Here is a 22954-nt window from a genome sequence, read left to right as displayed (position 1 = left end):
CAAAGGAATTAAAATTCATAGGCTGGCACTCACCAAGTCCTTTAATGCTGTAATGCTGTAACATTTTGCATTTTATTCCCTTGGGAGTTAAACATATGGGGCTTTAATTCAACCTCAGTGGGGATGCGTAATGATGTACTTTCGGACACTTTATTAGTAGAACAAAAAGGGGTTTATTTACAAGTTAGTTTCAGGTGCTGCATGCTTGCAGATAATCCAAAGTACCTCTGCACTAGGAGAATGTCCTCTCCTGGAGAGAGTCTCTCCTCTGAATCCCAATTGGTCACCCAGACCATGTGACCCTCACTCAGTTGTGTTAAAGGCACAATCATCACATCCCTCCAACATTAACTTCTTTATAAAAACTTCAATAATCAATTCACTTGGTTCTAAATTCAATCTGTACATCATATTTGAGTCAGACAACTATAAATCAAGTCTTTGAGGGGGTTTCATGTCCCTTGTCGAGTGGTGCAGTTCTGTTTTCTGGGATGCTTCCCCAGGATTGACGTTGACTGCAATGAAGGGTACAGGCAGTTCATCACTATTTGCTGCCAAGGAGACATCAGTTATGTCTATGACAGGTTAATCAGAAACTTTGATGCTATGGGTGTGAAAACATTTTTTGATGGCAACATTGACTGCTGGAGCATGTCTCCACCCCTCAAGTGGTCCACATGTTTACAAACAATCCATCCCTCCATGTTCACTTGGTAAGAAATGGGTCCAGTCATAGAGACGATAATTCTAACGATTCAACTTGATCCACTAATGAAGTTTCTCAGATATACAGCTTCATTAATCATAAACGTCCGTGCTGCACTATGCGAATCATGGTTTATTTTCGGATTACTTTGACTCTCCCTTTCAAATCTGGAAATGCGAGGTCAGTCTCTTTCTGAGATGATGCTTTATTAGCAGCTCTGCTGGTGGGACTCCTGTTGTTGCATACGGAATGGTACAATAGCTAAAAAGGAAGCGTGAGACTTTGGTTTCCAAAGATCCTCCTGACATTTTCTTTAGGCCAAACTTGAAACTTTGGATAGTTCTCTCAGTTAGTCTGTTTGATGCTGGGTGGTAAGGCACAGTTCTGATGTGTTTAATAACATTGAGACTGGCAAAGTTTTGAAAGTCAGTACTTGTGAAAATGGTTCCATTATCTGATACCATGACTTTGGGTATTACGTGAGTTGAAAAGCATTGACGTAATCTTTCAATGGTAGCATGCTATATAGAAGATTTCACCTCAAAAATCTCTATCCATTTAGACTGTGCATCAATCATGAGTAGAAACATTGTGCCCAAGAATGGACCAACATAAACAATATAGATTTGTACCCGTGGCAAACCAGGTCATTCCCAGAATGCAGTGGGGCTGGCAGGCAACTTTTGTTGCAGTTGGCACTGTTGACAATGCTTATCTCAATATTAGCATCAATGCCAGGCCACCGCACATAACTCTTGGCAAGCATCCTCATCTTAGAGATGCCAGGATGAGCACTGTATAATTCAGTTTTGAAGCAGCTCTCTGCCTGGTACAGGAACGACAACTCTTGTTCCACAAAGTATAATGCTATTCTGACAACTCAATTCAATTTTGTAGATAAAGAATGGTTTCATTTCCTCAGAAACTAAGAATGGTTTGTTTTCTTCAGACACTGTCTCATTTACCCATCCTGTAAGTATCTTGTCTCTCACTTTGGACAGAAGTGGATTCTGTTTGGTCCAGATCCAGATCTGCTTTGCATAGACTGGTAATGTGTCTAAAAGATTTAATGCCATGACCATTTCTTGTGCTGCTGGAGTACACGTGATACTTTCTGTATGAATAGATGGCTAATGTCCAAATTTGTTATGTGTATCCCAGGTCAGTGCTTGAAAGTATATTCGTAGGCAGACAGAATTGATGCCATCACTGAATTTTGGTGGAATAGCCTTGTCCTCTTTGAAAAGGCCTAACAGTGGTTTGTGGTCAGCAACGATGCCAAAGTGTCTACCTTCTAAGAATTGGTGGAATTTCTTGATGCCAAAGACTATTGATAGTCCTTCCTTCTCGATCTGTAGGTAGCATTTCTTGGCTTCTGAGAGGGTTCTTGACACATATCATTTTGGCCTTTCAGAGCTGAGATCCATCTCATGGGACAACGCTGCATCAACTCCATATGGAGAGGTGTCAATATCAGTTCCTTAGAGGGTTTGAGATACCCTAACAGGTTTGAAGATTGCAGCAATTGCTTCATTCTGTTGAAAGCTTCCTCCTGGGGAATCTTCCAAGACCAATGATGGTGTTTCTTTAGCAGAATATGCAAGGGGGATAATACCATCAATAAGTACCATCAATCCATAAGTAATTTACTATCCCCAAAAACCACTTGAGTCCAGCTGTGTTTGTGGGGGCAGGTGCATCCTTTATCACCTTGACCTTGTCTTCCACAAGGTATAATCCTTGTGTCTGTACATGCTGTCCCAGGGAGGTTACCTCAGTGGCTTGAAAGATGTCCTTTTTCTTGAGGTGAACTCCAACCTCCTGAAATCTCTTTAACACCTCTTCTAAGTTTGTTAGATGCTCGGCTTCTGTCAATCCAATTATAAGGACATCATCCAAGTGTACTACAACCCATGGTAGTTCCTATAGCAGACTCTCCATTGTCCTTTGAAATATTCCCCATTTCCAAAAGGCAGGCGCATATACTTTAATAGGTCTTTGTGTGTGTTCCTTGTGACATACCTCCGGACCTCCGGGAACTGTTATCTAATTCAAGTTCCTAGTATGCATGACTCTGGTATGCAGGTCTTCTGTTTATTGTGCTCTGCTCTAGGGCAGGTACTCAAGTCCCATAGGTAAGAATGTTGAGCACTTACCCAGGAAGGCTAATTGAGGAGGTTTTCCATCCCTACCTCACTATTTTTATCTTTAGAGGACTGTGTCTTTGGTTATATGCAACCAAACCTAAAAAGCCCCAAGTAGCTGTTATGAAAAGGAAGGGTCACCTTCTTCCACCAGTACTGAATGTCAACCCAGATTTCAGAGCCAACACAACACTTGAGCTACCTAAACTCATCTAACTTTCTAGATCTTGGTCTATAAGCCTGTAGATTATGATGTTTCAAGGGCAGGATTTTTCAGATGGTGGGGTTTTCCACCCTACAAACCTGAAGAGTCAACAGGGAACACATCCCTGCTGATCACATCAGCATCACAGCCCTTTAACACTCTGAGGAGTATCCAATTTATCCAGGCCCTCCTAATTTCATACACCTCAATTCAATTTCTCCTCAGCCTTGGGCGAGGGACTTGGATTTGGATGCAGGAAGTGAATGTACTGTTGTCAAGTTTGCAAGTGGTGAGGGTGGCACAAAGGCTGGAATTTTAGCATCATGCCCGCCCTGGAGTCAGGGCGGGCAAGGCTCACAGAATGGAATTCTCCGTTGGCCTTGGGCGGGATTTTACGAGCCTCGCCCGAGCAAGGTCGTAAAATCCTGGCCATAGAGTCTACAGGGAATATAGATAGGTTAAGTGAGTGGATCAAAACGAGGCAGATGGAATATAATGTAATGGTACCTCTGGGATGCACTCTGATTTTCAATGTGAGGGCGAGAGGAGGGAAATGGGAAACATGCTTGCCTCCAATTAACAGCCCATTAAGCTCTTTGAAGAACTGGCCAGGGAGGGTGAGAATGCAACTTACAATGTGATTTTAATGTAACTGAACAGTCTGATGCACGTTAGTATCAGATTCAAAGCTCCCTTGGCCTGTTGCAAAGTGACCATCTTCAAAGAGCTGCCAGGCACTGCACAGTTGGGAGCCATGCTGAAAGTGGTAAGCTTCAATCCCTCTTGGAAAATAGCCCCCGAGTAGGGCCTAAACTGTCCTAATTGGCTGCCCATCTCCATGCAACAGCATGCTAACTATGTTCCCAGTATGCCCACGGGAAATTCCTGAGAAGATGGGAAGCATTAGGAGGCTGTCTCAATGTGGCCCTCTTCTTTCCCTGGCCTCCCTGCCTCCAAACCCTTCTCCACAAGGCCGTGGGAATCCAGCCCTCTGTTTCTTTCAACCTTAACAAGATCAAAATGCACTAATGTTCACATTTTTCAAAGCCATGTAGAATAATTTTGGGTTCCAAATAATATTTACTGCCATATAGAATGTTGCTGATGCATTTTCTGACGGCAGAGCCACTGATTCTCTGCAGTTACACCTACCTTATCACTGTCCATGGTATTCTGTGAGGTTCTTGATGCAATGGAAATAGTGTCTGGCTGGCTGCTGCCATCTCCCTGGCTATCTCCGTCTTCTCCCATATCCCTAGGGATAAGAAGAACATAACAAAGTTACTGAATGATTGTTCATTCATTGGTGGAAACAGAAGAACTGCCTGGGGGCCTACTCCATGGATTGTCAATGGAGTCCTAGGAGAATGGTAAGATTGGTGATGGTGATGCTCAGTGCCACAATCAGGCATAGAGCTGAGATCAAGGAACCCCCCCGACAAATAAATCCAACAGGGCTTGTTGTGTGATTGGCCTGCGTGGCAAGTCCCTGGCCATTCCTGGGGATGAGGCCCTAAGTAGCTAATTAAGGGCTTCAATTGGCCCCTGAGTGGGAAGGCCATCCCAAACTTTTCCTGCTCAATGGCCTTCACACCCATTTAAATGCGCCCACGTCATCTCCCAGCCTGCCTGCCATTCTTTTTGACAAAACAATTAAACTAAACAAACTGTAGGACAAACAAGGAGGGCAGCCCCTTAAACAGGAACTGTCCAAAACAAAAACAAAGTATAAATGAAACTTAAAAGGGTCAATAACACACTCCAGTCCCTGCGGTGCTCAATGGGCACACAAGGCATCAATAGTGCCCATGAATACCACATGCTCCCTCTTCATGAATATAGCAGCGGTAGAGGGGCAGACAGTCAGGTCGGGTGACCCTCTTGGTTACCCGCTGCCCAGACCTATTGACCCAGTCTGCCTGCCAGGGGAATTATTTAACTTAATTGGTTAGAGAGGAAATTCGAATAACCATTGAGGGATTTGTGCTTGTGGAATAGACACTTATAGAATCATAGAATCCTACAGTGCAGGAGGAGGCCATTCATCTCATCGAGTCTGCACCAACCACAATCCCACTCGGGCCCTATCCCCATAACCCCATGCATTTACCCTAGCTAGGCCCCCTGATACTAAGGGGCAATTTAGCATGGCCAATCAACCTAACCCGCACATCTTTGGACTGTGGGAGGAAACTGGATCTCCTGAATAAAACCCACGCAGACACAGGGAGAACGTACAAACTCCACACAGACAGTGACCCAAGCTAGGAATCGAACCTGGGTCCCTGGCACTGTGAGGCAGCAGTGCTAACCACTGTGTCACCATGCCACCCAGTTCAGTCTTCTAGAACTAGAGTAAACTGTAATCATTCCAGCTTTTTGTCAGTTCTCAAATTGCTTATGATATATGGCTGGGATTATACAAACCCAGTAGCAAAATCTGTAGCTTTCATATTTTGGAGGCCATTGCTCCTTGTAAAGTTTAAATTTTGTCCACCCACCCATTATTGTAGTAAGCTGGAGCACTCAGACTTTTCTCTGCCACAGATGTTTGCTGAGTTAGTTTCATATTAGCTCAGTTGGGGGTTGGTTTAGCTCAGTTGGGGTGGACGGTTGGTTTGTGTTACAGAGTGACACCAACAGTGAAGGTTCAATTCCCATACCATGAGGTTACTCATGAAGGCCCCGCCTTCTCACCTTGTCCCTGACCCGAGGTGTGGTGACCCTCAGGTTAAATCACCACCAGTCAGCTCTCCCTCTTAAAGGGGAGAGCAGCCTATGGTCACCTGGAACTATGGCAACTTTACCTTTATGAGCACAGTCTTCAAGCTTTAGGAGAATCGTAAATTATTTATTGTCGTTCTACTGCTTGTATAAGGGATGGTCTTGAGGTACAGTGGTAATGTCCCTACCTGTGGGCCAGAACTCCAGGTTCAAGTCCCACTTCAGGATTTGATGGCCATGGAAGATTTGTGCATAATGTAAACTAACAGGTTAATTACCAGGTTTTTAATCCTTCCAATCTGCCTGATGGCTGGCAGTCTGTACAGGAGTGTTTCCTGCTCAACCATGCTGCAGAAGGCAATGACAAACTACTGCAGTATTTTGCCAAGCATAATCATGGACCAATCCAATGGAGGTCCATGGTCGCCACAGTCCTCTTCGGGCATGGTACCTGAAGGAGCATTCAACGCTACTCTTCAATCTGTTTACAGTTCACTAAGTCTGACCAATAGACTATAGCCGAAGCCAATGTCACATATGATAGTTATTCTTCTGCCTCCTCATAACGTGGAAAGCATGTGGCAAATCTAATAAGCCAAAACACAGACTCTCTGTTCAAAGTCTGGGCTCATTGTATTTCCTTGAATTTTGGACAAAGCTAAAGTATACTCTGAGGCACAGGCAGTGACTCTTTGCATATTTGGGCAGTCTGCAATGGCAAACCTAACTCAAAATTCCAAATTATAACACCAACTTTACTCAGGTGGCTCATCATCATCATCTCGAGGGCAAGTGGGATGATCAACAAATGCTAGCCTTGCCAGTAATGCTCACATCCCATGAAAGAATAAAAAGGCACTTAACTAGATACAAATTGGGAATAACAAAGCAATTTAAAATCTCAGTGGATGGGTGTAATACATGGGTGGTTCATGTCACATTGCACTGGGGAACCCATGAAAGACAATACAAATTCTGACATCTTTACGTAAGCAGACCCAGCCAATATATTAGGAATGGGAATCATGACACACTTGGAGGACAGCAACCACAGAAAAACACAAAATGAGGAAGGCTATTCTGCATCTGATTCAGGAGAAGCTGATTCTAAGGAGGTGGTTTAGAAAAACATACAATATGAATTGAATAAAGGATGTAACTTGTTGGAACAATGATGAATTAAATTTAATAATGACAAGTGTGAAGTATATAACCTCAGAAGATGCAATAGTTAAGATACAAAAAACATCAAAAAGATAAGAATGAAATTGAAAGTGCTCTAGTGATCTTCGTAAACATGGTACTCCATATTGTTCATTATGTATTAGCAATGTGCTGGCATGGGCATTTACTGGTGATTCAATTAAATCCCTATAAATAGACACAGGCTGAAAGCATGGTTGCTGTGTTAGGAGGTGTGAGATAGTAATGTGTAACTCTGGAAATAAAAATGAAATCATTTAAAGGTTGACTCCAGTTGTGTCCTTCACTAACTGGCTTTTTGGTCCAACCACCGTAGAGCAGCAAAACAAGCAGCCAAACAAGAGAGTACACATTAAACAGGCGTCATTACAGCGAGACCAGGAGTACTGGATCCAGTTCTAGGAACCAAGACATAAGAACCCTGAGAATGTTTTGAAGAAGAACATCCCCGATTTCTAATGCATTGTGTGAAAAAATGGATAAAGCAAACAAGAAAGGAAGAGACAGAAATATAATTTTATCTATAACGTAAATAAGAAAATTGAAAATGTAACTTCAGAATATTACTTCAAACTAAGTTGTGAGAGTAAAACAGAACACAAGATCAAACTCGAAAACTGCAAATTTAGAACTGGTAACAGGAAGTTCTTCACAAAAAGAGGTAGGGAATAGAATTTTAGGTAGAGAATTAGGGGTAAAAACACTGGAATAATTTAATAAAAATGAGATACCGCAATGTGGGAATGGATAGAGGTATCTTTCTGGGGGTGGACACACTAAGAAGAGATAAATGGCTTTCCTCATATTGAGCTTGTGGTTTTATGATGGATTTAATGAGATAAAGTAAAAGCTTTCAAATATTGACAACACACACAAGTAGTACAATACAAATAGCAAGGAGGACTCTACCTTTTACTGTTATTCCTTTGTTTTGCCGGGGTTTTGGGTAGCTGAATAGGTTCTTTCAGAGCTCCTTTCAGGTGAATAGTTCTCTCTTGTATGACCTCCCGAATATTTTTAATCCAATCCTGCTTTGTTTCAATGTTGGAGGCCTAAGGAAAAGCACAGGGTACCTCAAAAGATTTTATTACCAAGGTTGCTATGTCCACGCTCCTGGGAGCTTCTTGTGCATTTGCAAAGTTACAGCAGAGGAGCAGAAGAAGCACCTGGGAAATTCCTGGCCAATGTGTCAGAATTATTGGGTGCATTTACACGATACTAGTGAAAACAGAGTAAATCTTAGGAATCAATAGTTAAACATCTCTGACTTATTGACAGTGTATTAAAGATTTCACATCTCCTTCTGGACATGATTCCAATTGTTTTTCTTCAGCACTATCACTGTGTCAGGAACAAACCCTTCAACTTGGAAATAACAATCAGCACCTTAAGTATACTGGGGTACAGTAGTAAAGTGGTTATGTTACTAGGCTGAGAACTCGAGAGAGGTCAAATTTCATTTATGGCAGCTGGAGAATTTAACTCAGGTTAAACAAATAAATCCAGGATAAAAAGCCAATATCAGCGATGCTCACCATGAAACTACTGGATTGCTGTAAAAATATTTCAGGTTCACTTACATCTGTTAGGGAAGGAAGTCTGCTATCTTTATTTGCTCTGGTCTATACATGACTCTAGACCCATAGTAATGTTATTGATTCTTAACTGCCCTCTGAAATGGCCCAGCATGTTAGTTAGATCACAACTTGTTGTTATGGGCATTAGGACCAGCAATGGCCCCATCCGTTGAATGAATCAAAAAGCAAACACTTCAATGCCACTTTTATATAATTCTTGTACAGCTGGTGACAAATGAACCCAAACGTGCGACTTTTTAAGATTAGTGACCAGAAAGGCAATTTTTTTCTATTTTGTTGGATTTTCCTATCTGCTGCTGGACATTTGGCCACCAATAGATGAGTTTTATCTAAACTAGCAAGAAACAAAGTTGGGAATAAATGGCTTATTTTCAAGGTGGCAAACTATAACTAATGGGGAGTCACAGCTGTGGGGCGTCAGCTATTTACAGTCTATATTAATGATGTGGATGAGGGGCTGAGTATATTGTAACCAAATTTGGTGATGATACAAAGATAGGTAGGAAAGCCAGCTGATAAGGGAACAAAAAAATCTGCAAAGGGATATAAATAGGTGAAGTGAGTGGGCAAAAACTTGGCAGATGGATTACAATTTGGGAAAATATGAAGTTGTCCACTTTGGCAGGAAGAGAAAAGCAGAATACCATTCAAATGGAGAGAAAGTGAAGACTGCTGTGGTACAGAGGGACCTGTGTTTTGGATTGGGGGAGAGCGGATTTTAGTAAAATAAGACAGGTTCTGGCCAAGGTAGACTGGGAACAGCTACTATTGGGAAAATCTACAGAAAAGCAGTGGGGGGCATTCAAAAAGGAAATGGGGAGGGTGCAAGCCCAGCATGTTTCCTCTAGGGTGATAGGCAGAATAACAAGCCCAGAGAACCATGGATGACTAGAGATATTCAGAATACAATGAGAAGAAAAAGGAAGACTTTTAAAAAGTACAAGGGGAGAAAATCAGTGGAGGCATTAGTGAGGTATAGAAAGTGCAGGGTGGAGCTTAAGAAAGCAATTAGGAATGCAAAGAGGGGATATGAGAAAGCTCTGGCTGGTAAGAGCTGGGAAAATCCCAAGATATTCTATAAGTATATCAATGGGGAGAGTAGGGCCCATTAGGGACCCAGGGGGCAATCTGTGGGTGGAGCCAGAGGACATTGGTAGAATGTTGAATGAATATTTCACATCTGTCTTCACCAAAGAGAATGAGGATGATGGTATGGAATTCAGGAGAGACTGGGAAGTTCTTGAGCAAATTAACATACGGAAGGACAAGGAATTGGAGTTGTTGGCAGACTTAAAAGTGGATAAATCTCCAGGTCTAAATGAATTGTGCCCTAGGCTGCTATGGGAGGCAAGGGAGGAGATTGCAGGGCTTTGACCCAAATTTTCAATTCCTCTCTGGCCACGGGGGAGGTGCCAGGTGACTGGAGAACAGCTAATGTGGTTCCGCTATTTAAGAAGGGCTGTAGAGATAAACCAGGGAACTACAGACCAGTGAGTCTCATGTCAGTGGTAGAGAAACTATTAGAGAAACTTCTGAAGGAGAGCATCTATCTCCACTTGGAGAGGCAAAGCTTGATCAGGAGTAGTCAGCATGGCTTCGCCAGAGAGAGGTAATGCCTAAAACATTTGACTGAATTTTTTGAGGAGGTGACCAGGTGCGTTGACGAGCGTAGTGCAATCAATGTAGTTCATATGGATTTCAGCAAAGCCTTTGACAAGGTCCCACATGGGAGACTTGTAAAGAAGATAAATTCACATGTTTTTCGCAGGGTAATTTGATAAAGTGGATTCGAAATTGGCTCAGTTGTAGGAGACAGAGGGTGAAGACAGAAGACTGCTTTAGTGACTGGAAGCCACTGTCCAGTGGTGTACCACAGGGATCTGTGTTGGGCCCCCTATTATTCATTGTTTATATAAATGACATTGATGACTATGTGGCGGGGGGGGGAGGGGTTTAGGATTAGTAAATTTGTGATGACACAAAGATTGGACAGCTGGTTAACAGTGAGGCAGAGTGTCTTGGGCTACAAGAAGATATAGACTGAATGATCATATGGGCAGATAAGTGGCAGATGGAAAATAACCCTGAAAAGTATGAGGTGACACACTTTGGAAGAAAGTAATTTGACAAGAAAGTACTCAATAAATGGTAGGACACTAGGAAGTTCTGTGGAACAAAGGGACCTTGGTATGTTTGTCCACTGATCTCTGAAGGCGGAAGTCATGTTAGCAGGGTGGTGAAAAAGGCATATGGGATACTTGCCTTTATCAATCGCAGCATAGATTACAAAAGCAGGGAAGTCATGTTGGAGTTGTATAGAACTTTGGTGAGGCCACAACTGGAGTACTGTGTGCAGTTCTGGTCGCCATGTTATCAGAAGGATGTGATTGCACTGGAGAGGGTGCAGAGGAGATTCACCAGGATACTGCCTGGGATAGAAAATTTAAGTTATGAAGAGAGGCTGCATAGGATTGAGTTGTTTTCGTTGGAGCAGAGAAGACTGAGGGGTGATCCATGTGTACAAGATTATGAGAGACATGGACAGAGTGGATGAAGAGCAGCTGTTCCCTTTAGTTGAAGGGTCAGTCACAATGGGACATAGGTTCAAGGTGAAGGGCAGGAGGTTTAGGGGGAATGTGAAGAAAAACATTTTTACCCAGAGGGTGGTGACGGTCTGGTATACGCTGCCTGGGAGGGTGGTAGAGGCGGGTTGCCTCACATCCTTTAAGAAGTATCTGGATGAACATTTGGCACATCATAACATTCAGGGCTATGGGCCAAGTGCTGGCAGATAGGATTAGGAGAGAGTTCAGGTGTTTCTAATGTGTCGGTGCAGACTCGATGGGCGAAGGGCCTCTTCTGCACTGTATGGTTCTCTGTGTGGCCTGGTATAAGGAGTTAGCATGCAGGTACAGCAAGTAATTAGGAAGATATGGTGAAGTTTTGCTATAACTGGATAGGGCAGTGGTGGGTCACACTTGGGAGTACTGTGTGCAATTTGGATCTCCTTATTGAAGAAGGAATACACTTGCATTGGAGGCAGTTCAGAGAAGATTTATTATATTGATTCCTGGGATAAAGGAATCTCAGATTTCCAGGTTGTGATATGAAGTAGTTGGACCTATACCCATTGGTTTTGGAAGAATGAGAGGTGATCTTATTGAAAAATGCAATATTCCAAGGGGCTTGATAAGATAGATACTGAGAGGATGTTTTCCCGCCTGGGAAAATCTGGAACCAGGGGCACAGTTTAAAAATAAAGGGTTTCTCATTTAAGACAGAGAAGGTGGGTCAATAAAAGGTAATTAATTTAGGATATTCTCTATCCCACAGAGCAGTGGTGGCTGTTTCATTGAATATATGCAAGGCTGAAATAAATTTTTAATCTACAAGGGAGACAAGGATTATGGGGAGGCAGGCCAGAAAGTGGAGTTAAGGCCACAATCAGATCAGCCATAATCTTTCTGAATGGTAGGGCAGACTCGAGGGGCTACATGGCCTTCTACTTACAGCTCCCATTTCTTATGTTCTAAACAGCTGCATATGTGGGTTGGTGATTCCTTATGAGGCATTGTGACATAATCTGTTGCTGGTGTTATGGCACCAGTGTTTAGTGCATGCACGCTTCTCAAGCTGTTGTAGTTCATCTGCACAAGATACCAAAAGCTACTTTGCAGTCAGTTTCCAGGAAGACCCGCTACACCACTGGGACTTCAGCTGTGCCAAGATCCCACTCATGATACAAAGCAGCTTAGAGTTTTCACAAAATTCAACACACAGATGAACCTCGAAAATGCTATTCATAAAGTGAATACGTTTTAAAGTTATCTCTGAATAATTGGAAAACCCTATTTATTTTCATTCAAAAAACAGGACTTTTAAAATTCAATAAGGTTACCTTCAGGACAGTCTTGTTGTCTGAAGAAGGTGTTCGGCCCACCCACAAGGCAAATTTGCAGGGATCACCTTCCACATGCTCCGTTACCCCCAACTCCGATGTCTGGAAATTAAAGTAGATATGGGGAAGTATCCAATAAGTAAAAATAAAACCTCACAAATACTTATTTTTCTTTGATAACATTGTGACAAAAAGAAATTAATCTCCAGCATCATTAACTGGATCTATATAAACATATACTGCTCTCTCTATGTGCTCTGCTCCTGCCCCATATAAAAACCTACTGGAGGCCTGTTCTTTTAAAACCTGTACCTACAATCAGGACATGTCCTTGATTTCTGTGGCTGCACATGCTGCTTTCCAGGGAATTCAAGCAGAGACACTTGTGATGCAGGTACACTGATGTGTTAAATCAGTTTGACTCATCTAGCAGGCCAGCATAGGACATGCATCTCTAATGGTACCTTGCAAGTTCCACAACTGTCTGGACCTGCAAATTTGGGTCCTGAGAGTAAAGGGTGCTTGTTTTATATAGTGTACCTTGACTGACGAAGAACTATACACATGATGTTCATTGTAGGCCAAGTGGTCATGTGATGAAGTGAAGACACAGTTACTTAAAGGTCATGTGTTGGAAGTGTGGGCATTCTCCCCAGAGCGCAGGCAGAGCAGAAGCATGCAAGCACTGCTCAGAGTACTTCATGAACTATGGTTCGTATAAATCCTTGGTCACCAGTCATTAGAACCCAGCACTTCTACATTGATGACACTCTATCAAGGTAAACAAGCCTGTTGGCAATCATGATAAACCCTGGTTATTGATATGCTATTCAACCTTTTGTTGCTAGGCTTGGTGCACATAAAGGCATTTTTTCAAATGTATGTCCTTTGTCTTTGATAATCATTCACCAACTATCAGGACGCCTCATGTTACAGAGTGCAAGCTATGGCAAAGACAGTTCTCCTGCCTGTTCAGTCCACTCATTAGAGGCTGTTCTAGAAATATGTTTACACTGAAATAGAGACTTGGAATGTGCACAGAAGGATAGGTCTGTGTGAGGTCACAACTGCTGCCCTTTGCGCCTGGAATAGTAGCAGTAAGTGAAATAAATTAAACAGGAAGTGCAGCACAAAAAGGTTGGTATGGCTATAGGAAGGTAAAAAAGGCTTTACTAATATACACCCAGGACATATAAAATGAGACAGAGAATGTTCAAAACAAACAGCAGGGCAGACAAAGGCAAAATACTGCGGATGCTGGAATCTGAAACAAAAACAGAAAATGCTGGAAAATCTCAGCAGGTCTGACAACATCTGTGAGATTAGTTAACATCTCAGGTAGCAATCCATCATCAAAACTAGAGGATATTATTGATCAACAAAAATGACCCAGAAGAAAAGGGAAGGTGGTGGAATAACATATATACACACTCAAAAAGAAATAGAAATAAAAATCCTCTCTGAAATGCTGACACTCATGGATGTGCTGTGCATTGCTCATATTTTCTGTCTTATGCCCAATTCCAGCATTTGCAGTCTTTCCTATTAATGTCTGCTGAGACTGGGTTGTCTAAAACATGCAAATGGAAAACAGGAGATGTTGAATTCCAAGTGATAGTGGAAGACAACAGGAGCGTAAGGAGATGGCACGGGGCACAGGTGGGGTGGCACAGTGGTTAGTACTGCTACCTCGCAATGCCAGGGATCCGGGTTCAATTCCCGGCTTGGGTCACTGTCTGTGCGGAGTCTGCACGTTCTCCCTGTGTCTGCATATGGGTTTCCTCCGGGTCCTCCGGTTTCCTCCCACAGTCTGAAAGATGTGCTGGTTAGGTACATTGGCCATGCTAAATTCTCCCTCAGTGTACCCCAACAGGCGGAGTGTGGCAACTAGGGGATTTTCACAGTGACTTCATTGCAGTGTTAATGCAAGCCTACTTGTGACACGAATAAATAAACTTAAACGCAAATTAAAGGCATTTACGAGATACAGAGAACATGTGGATAGCTGAAGGGCTGGGGGAATGAGGCAGCTAGAAGTGGATGCACAAAAACCTGCAAAACTCGAGCAGTTTCCAGCAACGCATAACAAACCTCGGAGAATAACAAAGGATGCAGAAGACGATGCTTCCTCACCAGTGTTCCTTCCAACTTTTGTGTGCTGTGTGCAGTCTCTGCGCTGCCCCTTTATGACGGAACTGCAGCTGCGCATGCACACATGTTAAAGATACTATCACTTGTCTGCAGCCTGTTCACTCCCTGTGCAACCATATTTAGAAGGAATATTGATCCTCACCCCCCAAATGTGCTGAGTGTGACTTGGAACGCGAAAGAGTTCTGAAACTACTGCAAATAAGTTCAATTCAAATGGTCATAAAATAAATTGCAGTCGTGTAAGAACTGCACTCACGAGTAATTTGTGCTTGTAAACATATTTGCTGTGTCCTGAGGAATCCTTAATTTCCTTGCTAAAAACCAAGGATAATTCGAAGAGAAACAAATGCCGCTCCCGTCCTTTTCGAATGAGAGATTTGGGGTCCCAAACTTGGAAGGTGTCCTGAAGGATGAGTTCACCCTGAACATCAAAGTTTTCATCGAACCCTGAGTATAGAAGATGAGAAAAATAAAGAAGTTTTAGAATGGCAAACTTTGCAAAGTAATTTCTGTGAACTTCTAGCAATAACACTCTTTACTATTATTTAGTATGTACATGAATGTGGTCTTATTTATATATTTATGCATGTATTTAAACATGTGAGTGTGTGTGTCCAATTGTGGTTAACAAAGCTTTTAAACAGGCTAGTTTCTGAGGTCTGTATCAAGATAATCTGATTAGATTTTGGTGGTCATATTATGTCATAATAACTTCATGCACAGGTTCGAACAAGACCTCTTCACCGCACAGGACCTTCAACCGATGCTATACACTAGATACATCGATGACATTTTCTTCCTTTGTTCTCATGGTGAACAATCACTGAAACAACTATATGATGACATCAACAAGTTCCATCCCACCACCAGACTCACCATGGACTACTCTCCGGAATCGGCTGCAATCTTGGACACACGCATCTCCATCAAGGACAGTCACCTCAGCACTTCACTGTACCGCAAGCCTACGGAGAACTTCACGATGCTCCACTTCTCCAGCTTTCACCCTAAACACGTTAAAGAAGCCATCCCCGACGGACAAGCCCTCCGTATACACAAGATCTGCTCAGATGAGGAGGATCGCAACAGACACCTCCAGACGCTGAAGGATGCCCTCATAAGAACAGGATATGGTGCTCGACTCATCGATCGATAGTTCCGATGCGCCACAGCGGAAAACCGCACCGACCTCCTCAGAAGACAAACACGGGACATGGCGGACAGAGTACCCTTCATCGTCCAGTACTTCCCCGGAGCGGAGAAGCTATGACATCTTCTCCAGAGCCTTCAACATGTCATTGATGAAGACGAACATCTCGCCAAGGCCATCCCCACACCCCCACTTCTTGCCTTCAAACAACCACACAACCTCAAACAGACCATTGTCCATAGCAAACTACCCAGCTTTCAGAAGAAATGACCACGACACCACACAACCCTGCCACAGCAACCTCTGCAAGACGTGCCGGATCATCGACATGGATGCCATCATCTCACATGAGAACACCATCTACCAGGTACACGGTACATACACTTGCAACTCAGCCAACGTTGTCTACCTGATACACTGCAGGAAAGGATCTCCCAAGGCATGGTACATTGGGGAAACCATGCAGACACTACGACAATGGATGAATGAACACCGCTCGACAATCACCAGGCAAGACTGTTCTCTTCCTGTTGGGGAACACTTCACGGTCACGGGCATTCGGCCTCTGATCTTCGGGTAAGTGTTTTCCAAGGCGGCCTTCACGACACACGACAGCGCAGAGTCGCTGAGCAGAGACTGATAGCCAAGTTCCACACACATGAGGGTGGCCTTAACCGGGATCTTGGGTTCATGTCACACTATCTGTAACCCCCATGACTTTCCTGGGCTTGCACAATCTCACTAACTGTCCAGGCTGGAGACAATACACATCTCTAACCTGTGCTTAACCCTCTCTCCACTCACATTGTCTGTACCTTTAAGACTTGATTACCTGTAAAGACTCGCATTCCAACCATTATTTTGTAAATTGAGTTTGTGTCTTTACATGCCCCGTTTGTGAATAGAACTCCCACTCACCTGACGAAGGGGCAGCGCTCAGAAAGCTAGTGGCTTTTGCTACCAAATAAACCTGTTGGACTTTAACCTGGTGTTGTGAGACTTCTTACTGTAATAACTTCATGCATTCACGGATTTTTGGAGCAGTTGATTAGTTCAGTGAACAGCAGGATCAGCCAGATGGGGATGGTCTTTCCACCTTTGCTGAGTGAGACATCTCAATCAGGGTAGTGGCCTTAATAACCTGAGCCAAGAGGACTCCAATTTGGTGAAGGTTCTCACTGCTAATTGTTATCCAGTGTTTCTTTTTTAAAGCAGATGCATGTGGACATTGGGCTAGGCCTGGGTCCAGCTTGGCTGTGATATTCCAAACCCCAATCCCCCGCCCCCCCCCAGAACTTTAAGAGCCTGCCAAAACTCATCATTTAGGCTCACTTCTGAAAAATTGTTACTTGGGTGAGGACTAAACAGTCCTTGGAATAATTCCCAAGTCTTCAGGAAATGGGAAGGGTGGAGAGAAAGCTGGCAGAAATTGGAAGGAATCAGGTAGCTGGGAATGAGTCAAAAATGCAGAAAATATTATAAAACAGTAGGTTTATGAACCGCAGAAAGGGAAAGGGGTGGTTCACACTTAAAGTACAGACATTCAAAAATCCTCTCCAAAATTCTGACGTTCATGGATCTGCTGTGTATTTCTAGCATTTTCTGTCTTATGCCCAGTTCCAACATTTGCAGTAATTCCTATTCATGTTCGTTGAGACTGAATTTTTTAAATTCATTCAAGGAATGTGGGCTTCGGCTGGCTAGTCTAGCATTCATTGCAAATCCCTAATTGCCCTTGAGAAAGAGTTGTCTAAAGGCGAGTTGTCTAAAGATGAAAGTATCTCTGGTGAAAGTCTGCAAATCAGCAAATCTGAGTATTGTGTCATCTAGAGAGGGGACTATTCAGGATTTTCATTAATTTTTGGCTCTATCTTGCTCTGTATTGGTCCAAATCTTCCAAGGAGTGGTAAGCACCAGCAGATTGCCACTCTGCTCTTATTTTTGTCAGCCTTGCTGGAGCTCCGCAGAAACGATGTGGAGATGCCGGCGTTGGACTGGGGTAAACACAGTAAGAAGTTTAACAACACCAGGTTAAAGTCCAACAGGTTTATTTGGTAGCAAAAGCCACACAAGCTTTCGGAGCTCCAAGCCCCTTCTTCAGGTGAGTGGGATGAATTCATGTAAATTGAGTCTGTGTCTTTATATGCCCTGTTTGTGAACAGAATTCCCACTCACCTGAAGAAGGGGCTTGGAGCTCCGAAAGCTTGTGTGGCTTTTGCTACCAAATAAACCTGTTGGACTTTAACCTGGTGTTGTTAAACTTCTTGCTCCGCAGAAATGCAGAGTTTATAGTCCCTCAAAGACCTTCTTTGTAGCTTTGGAGTGTTGGAGGAAGACAAGCCCCTTTTTAGGGCACTAGCTGTCTTATTCTGTAAGTAAAGAGTTTAAACGGTCTAAAGCTTCTTTGAAAAGCTGTGGGGAGCAGGTAAATGGTTAAGGGGTTAGGGTGGGTAAGGTACGAGGGTAAAAGAGTAGGATGGCAGGTGGGTGAGGTGGTCAAGTGCTAGTTGGGTGGTGGCAGATGGGTAGGGCATCTGGTGGTTAGGGTGGCAGGTGGGTGAGTGGGTAGGCAGGTGGGGAGATACGTTGGGGGATAGTCAAATGGGGAGGGGGGGCGAGTTGGATTGCTGGATGGAGTTGGGTGGTGGAAGCTAGTCAGGTTAGGTGGGTGTGTGGATGTCGGGTTGGGCCAGGGGCTAATCAGGTTGTATTGCAGGTGGGAGTCAGGCAGTGGGGGCTAATCAGGTCAGGGACGTGGGTGGCTGGTAGGGTGTAGTTAGGAGCTCAGGGGATCAAGGGGGAATCAGGCTGGGGGTTGGTGAAGATCAGTTTATAGGTCTCCAGGAGATAGACATGTTTTTTTCTATCTAACATTTCCTGGGTAAAGATCCAGGTAAATAAGTCGGAACTGTCCAAAATCTCTGATTCTAACTCAGAGTTGGAGACGTTTTCAGAGGGTCGTGGGGAACAGGGGAATTGCCCATCGCTTCGGAAGTTCAAACTTCTCAGGCAATTCCCATGGAGTCTTTGCTTGGTGCCTTCTAAGTGGTCCATAGCACATCTTCTGGGGTACGTCTGGTCTCCTCAGAAGACCTGGACCATTGCAAACAAAAAATTACACTACCTAGAGATAATCCCGTGAACATTACAGGAGGAGAAATTTATTTGTGTGGGGTATTTTTAGCGATACCACACAGACAACTTCAATTTAATAAGAGCCGCTTTGTGGCTCATGCGACGTTCGTCATTGATCATCATGTTCAGTTAGTTTTAAATAACTTTAATTCTTCTTGCTTCAAAAAAGATGTATCTATTGGAGTCAAAATGTTAACTCTGTTTCTCCCTCTACAGATGCTACCAGACCTGCTGCGTTTTTCCAGGACTTTTTATTTCAGATCTCCAGGATTTGCTTTGATTTGATTTTTCACAACTCAATAAGCAGCTTTATTGTGCAGACTGCAGAGTACACAATTTAAAATAAACACTCAGATCAACACTCCAGAAAACTGAAATGTTATTACAAACACCAAAACAATTGTTACATGCCACCAAAGACATTTTGGCCCACAGAAATGGTTTGCAATGTTATTGATCAAATCAGAAACCATTTGATGACAAAATGATTCTGGTACTAATGATCATAGAATCCCTACAGTGCAAAAGGAGGCCATTCGCCCCATCGAGTCTGCACTGACCACAATCCCACCCAGACCCTATTCCCGTAACCCCACACATTTACCCTGCTAATCCCCTGACACTACGGTCAATTTAGCAATGCCAATCAACCTAACCCGCACATCTTTGGACTGTGGGAGGAAACCGGAGCACCCAGAGGAAACCCACACAGACATGGGAGAACATGCAAACTCCACACAGTCACCTGAGGCTGGAATTGAACCCGGGCGTTGTGAGGCAGCAGTGCAAACCACTGTGTCACAGTGCCGCCCCCTGGAATCTGGAAAGAAGTTGGCTGTGTTTTGCTCAGATTTTCCCCAAATTATTAGCTCAATCTGTGTCATTAGTAATTAAATCTTATTCATTAAATCTGCATAAATCACAGCACAAAATGCAATCTGATGGTAATTACACCTGACTAACAATTTGAAGTTTTTGACTTTCCAGCTAGTCCCACTGTGCCTTGTTATCTCCAAATTGCTTTCATCCAAGGATTTATTAAACATTAATCTGAATACTTAATTAATTGAAAGTCAGGCTTTACTAATTATTAAACCTAATACATCCATAATTAAATTGTAAGAAATAGATAAATTATAACAAGTCAAAATGTAGTAATGATTTAAATTTGGATTTTGTAGAAATGGAATCTTTTAACCAATGCAATGTTCATGATTTGAGACAAACCCAAAATTGTTTGGATTTGGGTCAGTTGAGATGATTTGTTAAAAATCTCAAACCAGAACCTAACCTGCTTTTAACAGATACAGAACTGATGCAGGTTTCTAGGAGGCAGGTTGCTCATTTAAATATCTTAACAAGACTGCATGCCTCAGATTTATTAACATCTTGATATAAATTGGATCACTTTGTTTACGTTCCTTCATCAGGAAAATAGAAAGACTGATGGACTGGGCTTTTTCAAACTTCTGACTATTTAAGTAACTCTATGAGTTATAATAAGTCATTTTAAATGCAATTAAATATGTACTTAGGTGACTGAGTAGCTTTTTACCAACAATATTTGGTGTCAGTCACAAAGCGTTAGCTGAATAAAACTTAAAAATAATGGACTTCATAAAAAATAGCAGCAGGCTAAAGTTTCCAATCAACTTTAATCAACACTTTAAATTTGTTACATAATCCTATTTGAAATGTGATCGGATTGATCAGAAGGTTGTGGAGATTGACAAGGCATGTTAACAGCAGTCACCTGGGGGATGCTGCAGACTGGTGGAAGAGCTGAGTCCCAGAGCTAATAGCAATGGGAGAAATCACTCATCACTCTATTTCATGTCTCCCTGTTATTCCAGGAAACTGATCAGAACTCTTGTTTTATGAATTACAATGTTAATTAATGTATAGCATTGACTTGTGATGGTTACTGTGTTTAATGAGATACGTTACTTTGAATTGTGAATTCATGAAATATTGAGTAACACTTTCTAACTTCAGCTGAAATGTGCTGAATGTTCAAAGACAGCAGAAATGGGGTCAGATCAATACATAGATTTGGACTGCAAAATTTAGCTTCATAGCACCACTGGTTTGAGCGTCACGGGAGCCTCGTAATGAAAAAACTGGCAAGGGATTCCATCCTGACAATTCTGGCTTGTTTCATATCAATCACCATGTTATGTGGAATGATAGTTTGGGCGTCCTGGCTGCACACCAGAAGCATGAAGAGTGGGAAGATCATGACGTTAATGTCTAATTCAGATTGGGCACCCGATCTGCCATTTTGGGCCTCACTGCTCCTGTTGATGCCCTCACTTAAACATGGACAGCTGAGCCTGTGTTCATCTGTGCAAGGGACTCCTTTTAACGCCGCTTAAAGGTTAGAACCACTCAGTGTTCGGATGAAGAGTTTTAAGCCATTTATGTGCGACTGCCGAGTTAATGGAAATACTTTGTTGTTGGAAGATTTGACAGAAATTCTATTAATCAGCAGGGAGTATTGCCTTTGGAAAGAGTTGAAAGGCCTCCATGAATGCTAGTTGTTTCTAGTCATGGAGCAATAGTTGTAGTTCCCTTTGAGCTGCTGGTTTGGACTGCAGAATTACAGGGATATGGTGCAGAGGCAGCAGAAAAGCTAAACTGTTTGTAGAGGGATGAGGGCTCTCATCAGAACACCTTATCAATCCTAGGGTCTCCAAAGAACACTTCTCCTACCTGCACCTCAGCCAGTCCATGGTGGTTACACTTCACCAAAGAGGTGATTACAGAACTGTACCGCCTCCTGAAACTGATCCTGCAGCAGCAGAGTGAGAATGTGATTGACGGTGGCTATCTAGGTGACTATGGCCCTCAATTTCTATGCCAGCAGAAGCAGGCTGAAGCAGGTGACATTGTCAACTTATCATAGTTCCCTCTCCAACCCTGACTCCTGGAGATCCTACACACAAAGAGAGGGGACTTTATTTTCTTCTCTACAAACAAATTAAGGAAGAACAGATACATGGCTTTGTCAGGATAGTGAGAATGATGCAGGGAGCCATTGGCTGCATATGTGGTCTCTGGGCAGCACATTTCAATGGGGAGATGTACTGAAACCATGAGGGATTCTACTCACTGAATGTATCATTGAGTGTAATCATGTTGGTATATGCCCACTAACCTGGCAGCAGTGATGAGGTTTCATCCTGCGCCAGTCAGCTGCTCCAGCTGTCTTTGAAGCACCGTGGTGGACCAGAGGATGGCTGCTTGGTGAGAAGAGATATCCATTCTATTTATGGCTAATGATTGTCCTCTGCCACCTAATCTCATGTGGCCTACAATGAGAGCCATCATGAAATAGACCATTGATTCCTTTGCCTGGATTGCTCTTTAGTACTCACTGGAGCAAACTTCCCAGTTTGTAATGGTCTGCTGTGTCCTCCATAACTTATTCATCATGAGAACACAGCTCTTGCCACTAGAATTTCAATGTCCACCTCAGGAAGAGGAGGAAGAGAAGAGACAAGTGACATATCAGTGTTCCAATGCGCTGTGCGTGAGCATCTCATCAGATTCCCGATGCTGAACACTGCCCCACCTTACCATTCCTCTATTACAGACCATCACTGTGTCCTCTAGACCACAATCCTGAAACAAAATGCAACACAAGGAAACCATTCCAAACTAACTTAATCCAACAACACTTTCAATAATCCATACAATTATTCAACCGTGTGCATTTCCTCAGTGCCTGCCCTGCAGGTGCCTTTGCCTGCCCTAGTGCTCTTACGTTGTGTAACCCCAATGGCTGCAGCAAGGTAGGTGGGAAACTGCTGATGTTCACTGGGGAAGTCTGCAGATCGCCTTACAAGACATCCTCAACCAGATCTGGGCCCTGAGAGACCAACTTCAGACTGCACCAACTTGGCATGGGTGGTAGCAATCTGGACTGGCTGGCCCTCAGGCAAAAGCAGAGCATTGGTGGAACAGCGGTGGTGAGAAGATGAATGCTGTCATCCTGAAAGTTCATGCTCCAGTGTGACTTCCCTGCCAGGGCAGTGCCT

At 43.1% G+C, this 22954-nt stretch overlaps 1 protein-coding gene across 1 annotated transcript in view; it reads right to left on the bottom strand.

The window, feature by feature from the left end:
- Positions 1-22954, bottom strand: part of kalrna (kalirin RhoGEF kinase a) — a 790772-nt gene that overhangs the window by 220969 nt on the left and 546849 nt on the right. Inside the window, exons 30-33 of the mRNA XM_078228353.1 lie at positions 14886-15076; positions 12479-12580; positions 7892-8034; positions 4208-4310 (exon numbers count right to left, since the gene is read on the bottom strand). Of these exons, the coding sequence (XP_078084479.1) occupies positions 4208-4310; positions 7892-8034; positions 12479-12580; positions 14886-15076 (539 nt within the window). The remainder of the gene's footprint in view (positions 1-4207; positions 4311-7891; positions 8035-12478; positions 12581-14885; positions 15077-22954) is intronic.

The sequence above is a fragment of the Mustelus asterias genome, chromosome 14 (assembly GCF_964213995.1).
Source record: "Mustelus asterias chromosome 14, sMusAst1.hap1.1, whole genome shotgun sequence".
NCBI lineage: Eukaryota > Metazoa > Chordata > Chondrichthyes > Carcharhiniformes > Triakidae > Mustelus > Mustelus asterias.
Note: the sequence above shows the minus strand (reverse complement) of the source record. Positions and strands in the feature narration are given on the sequence as shown.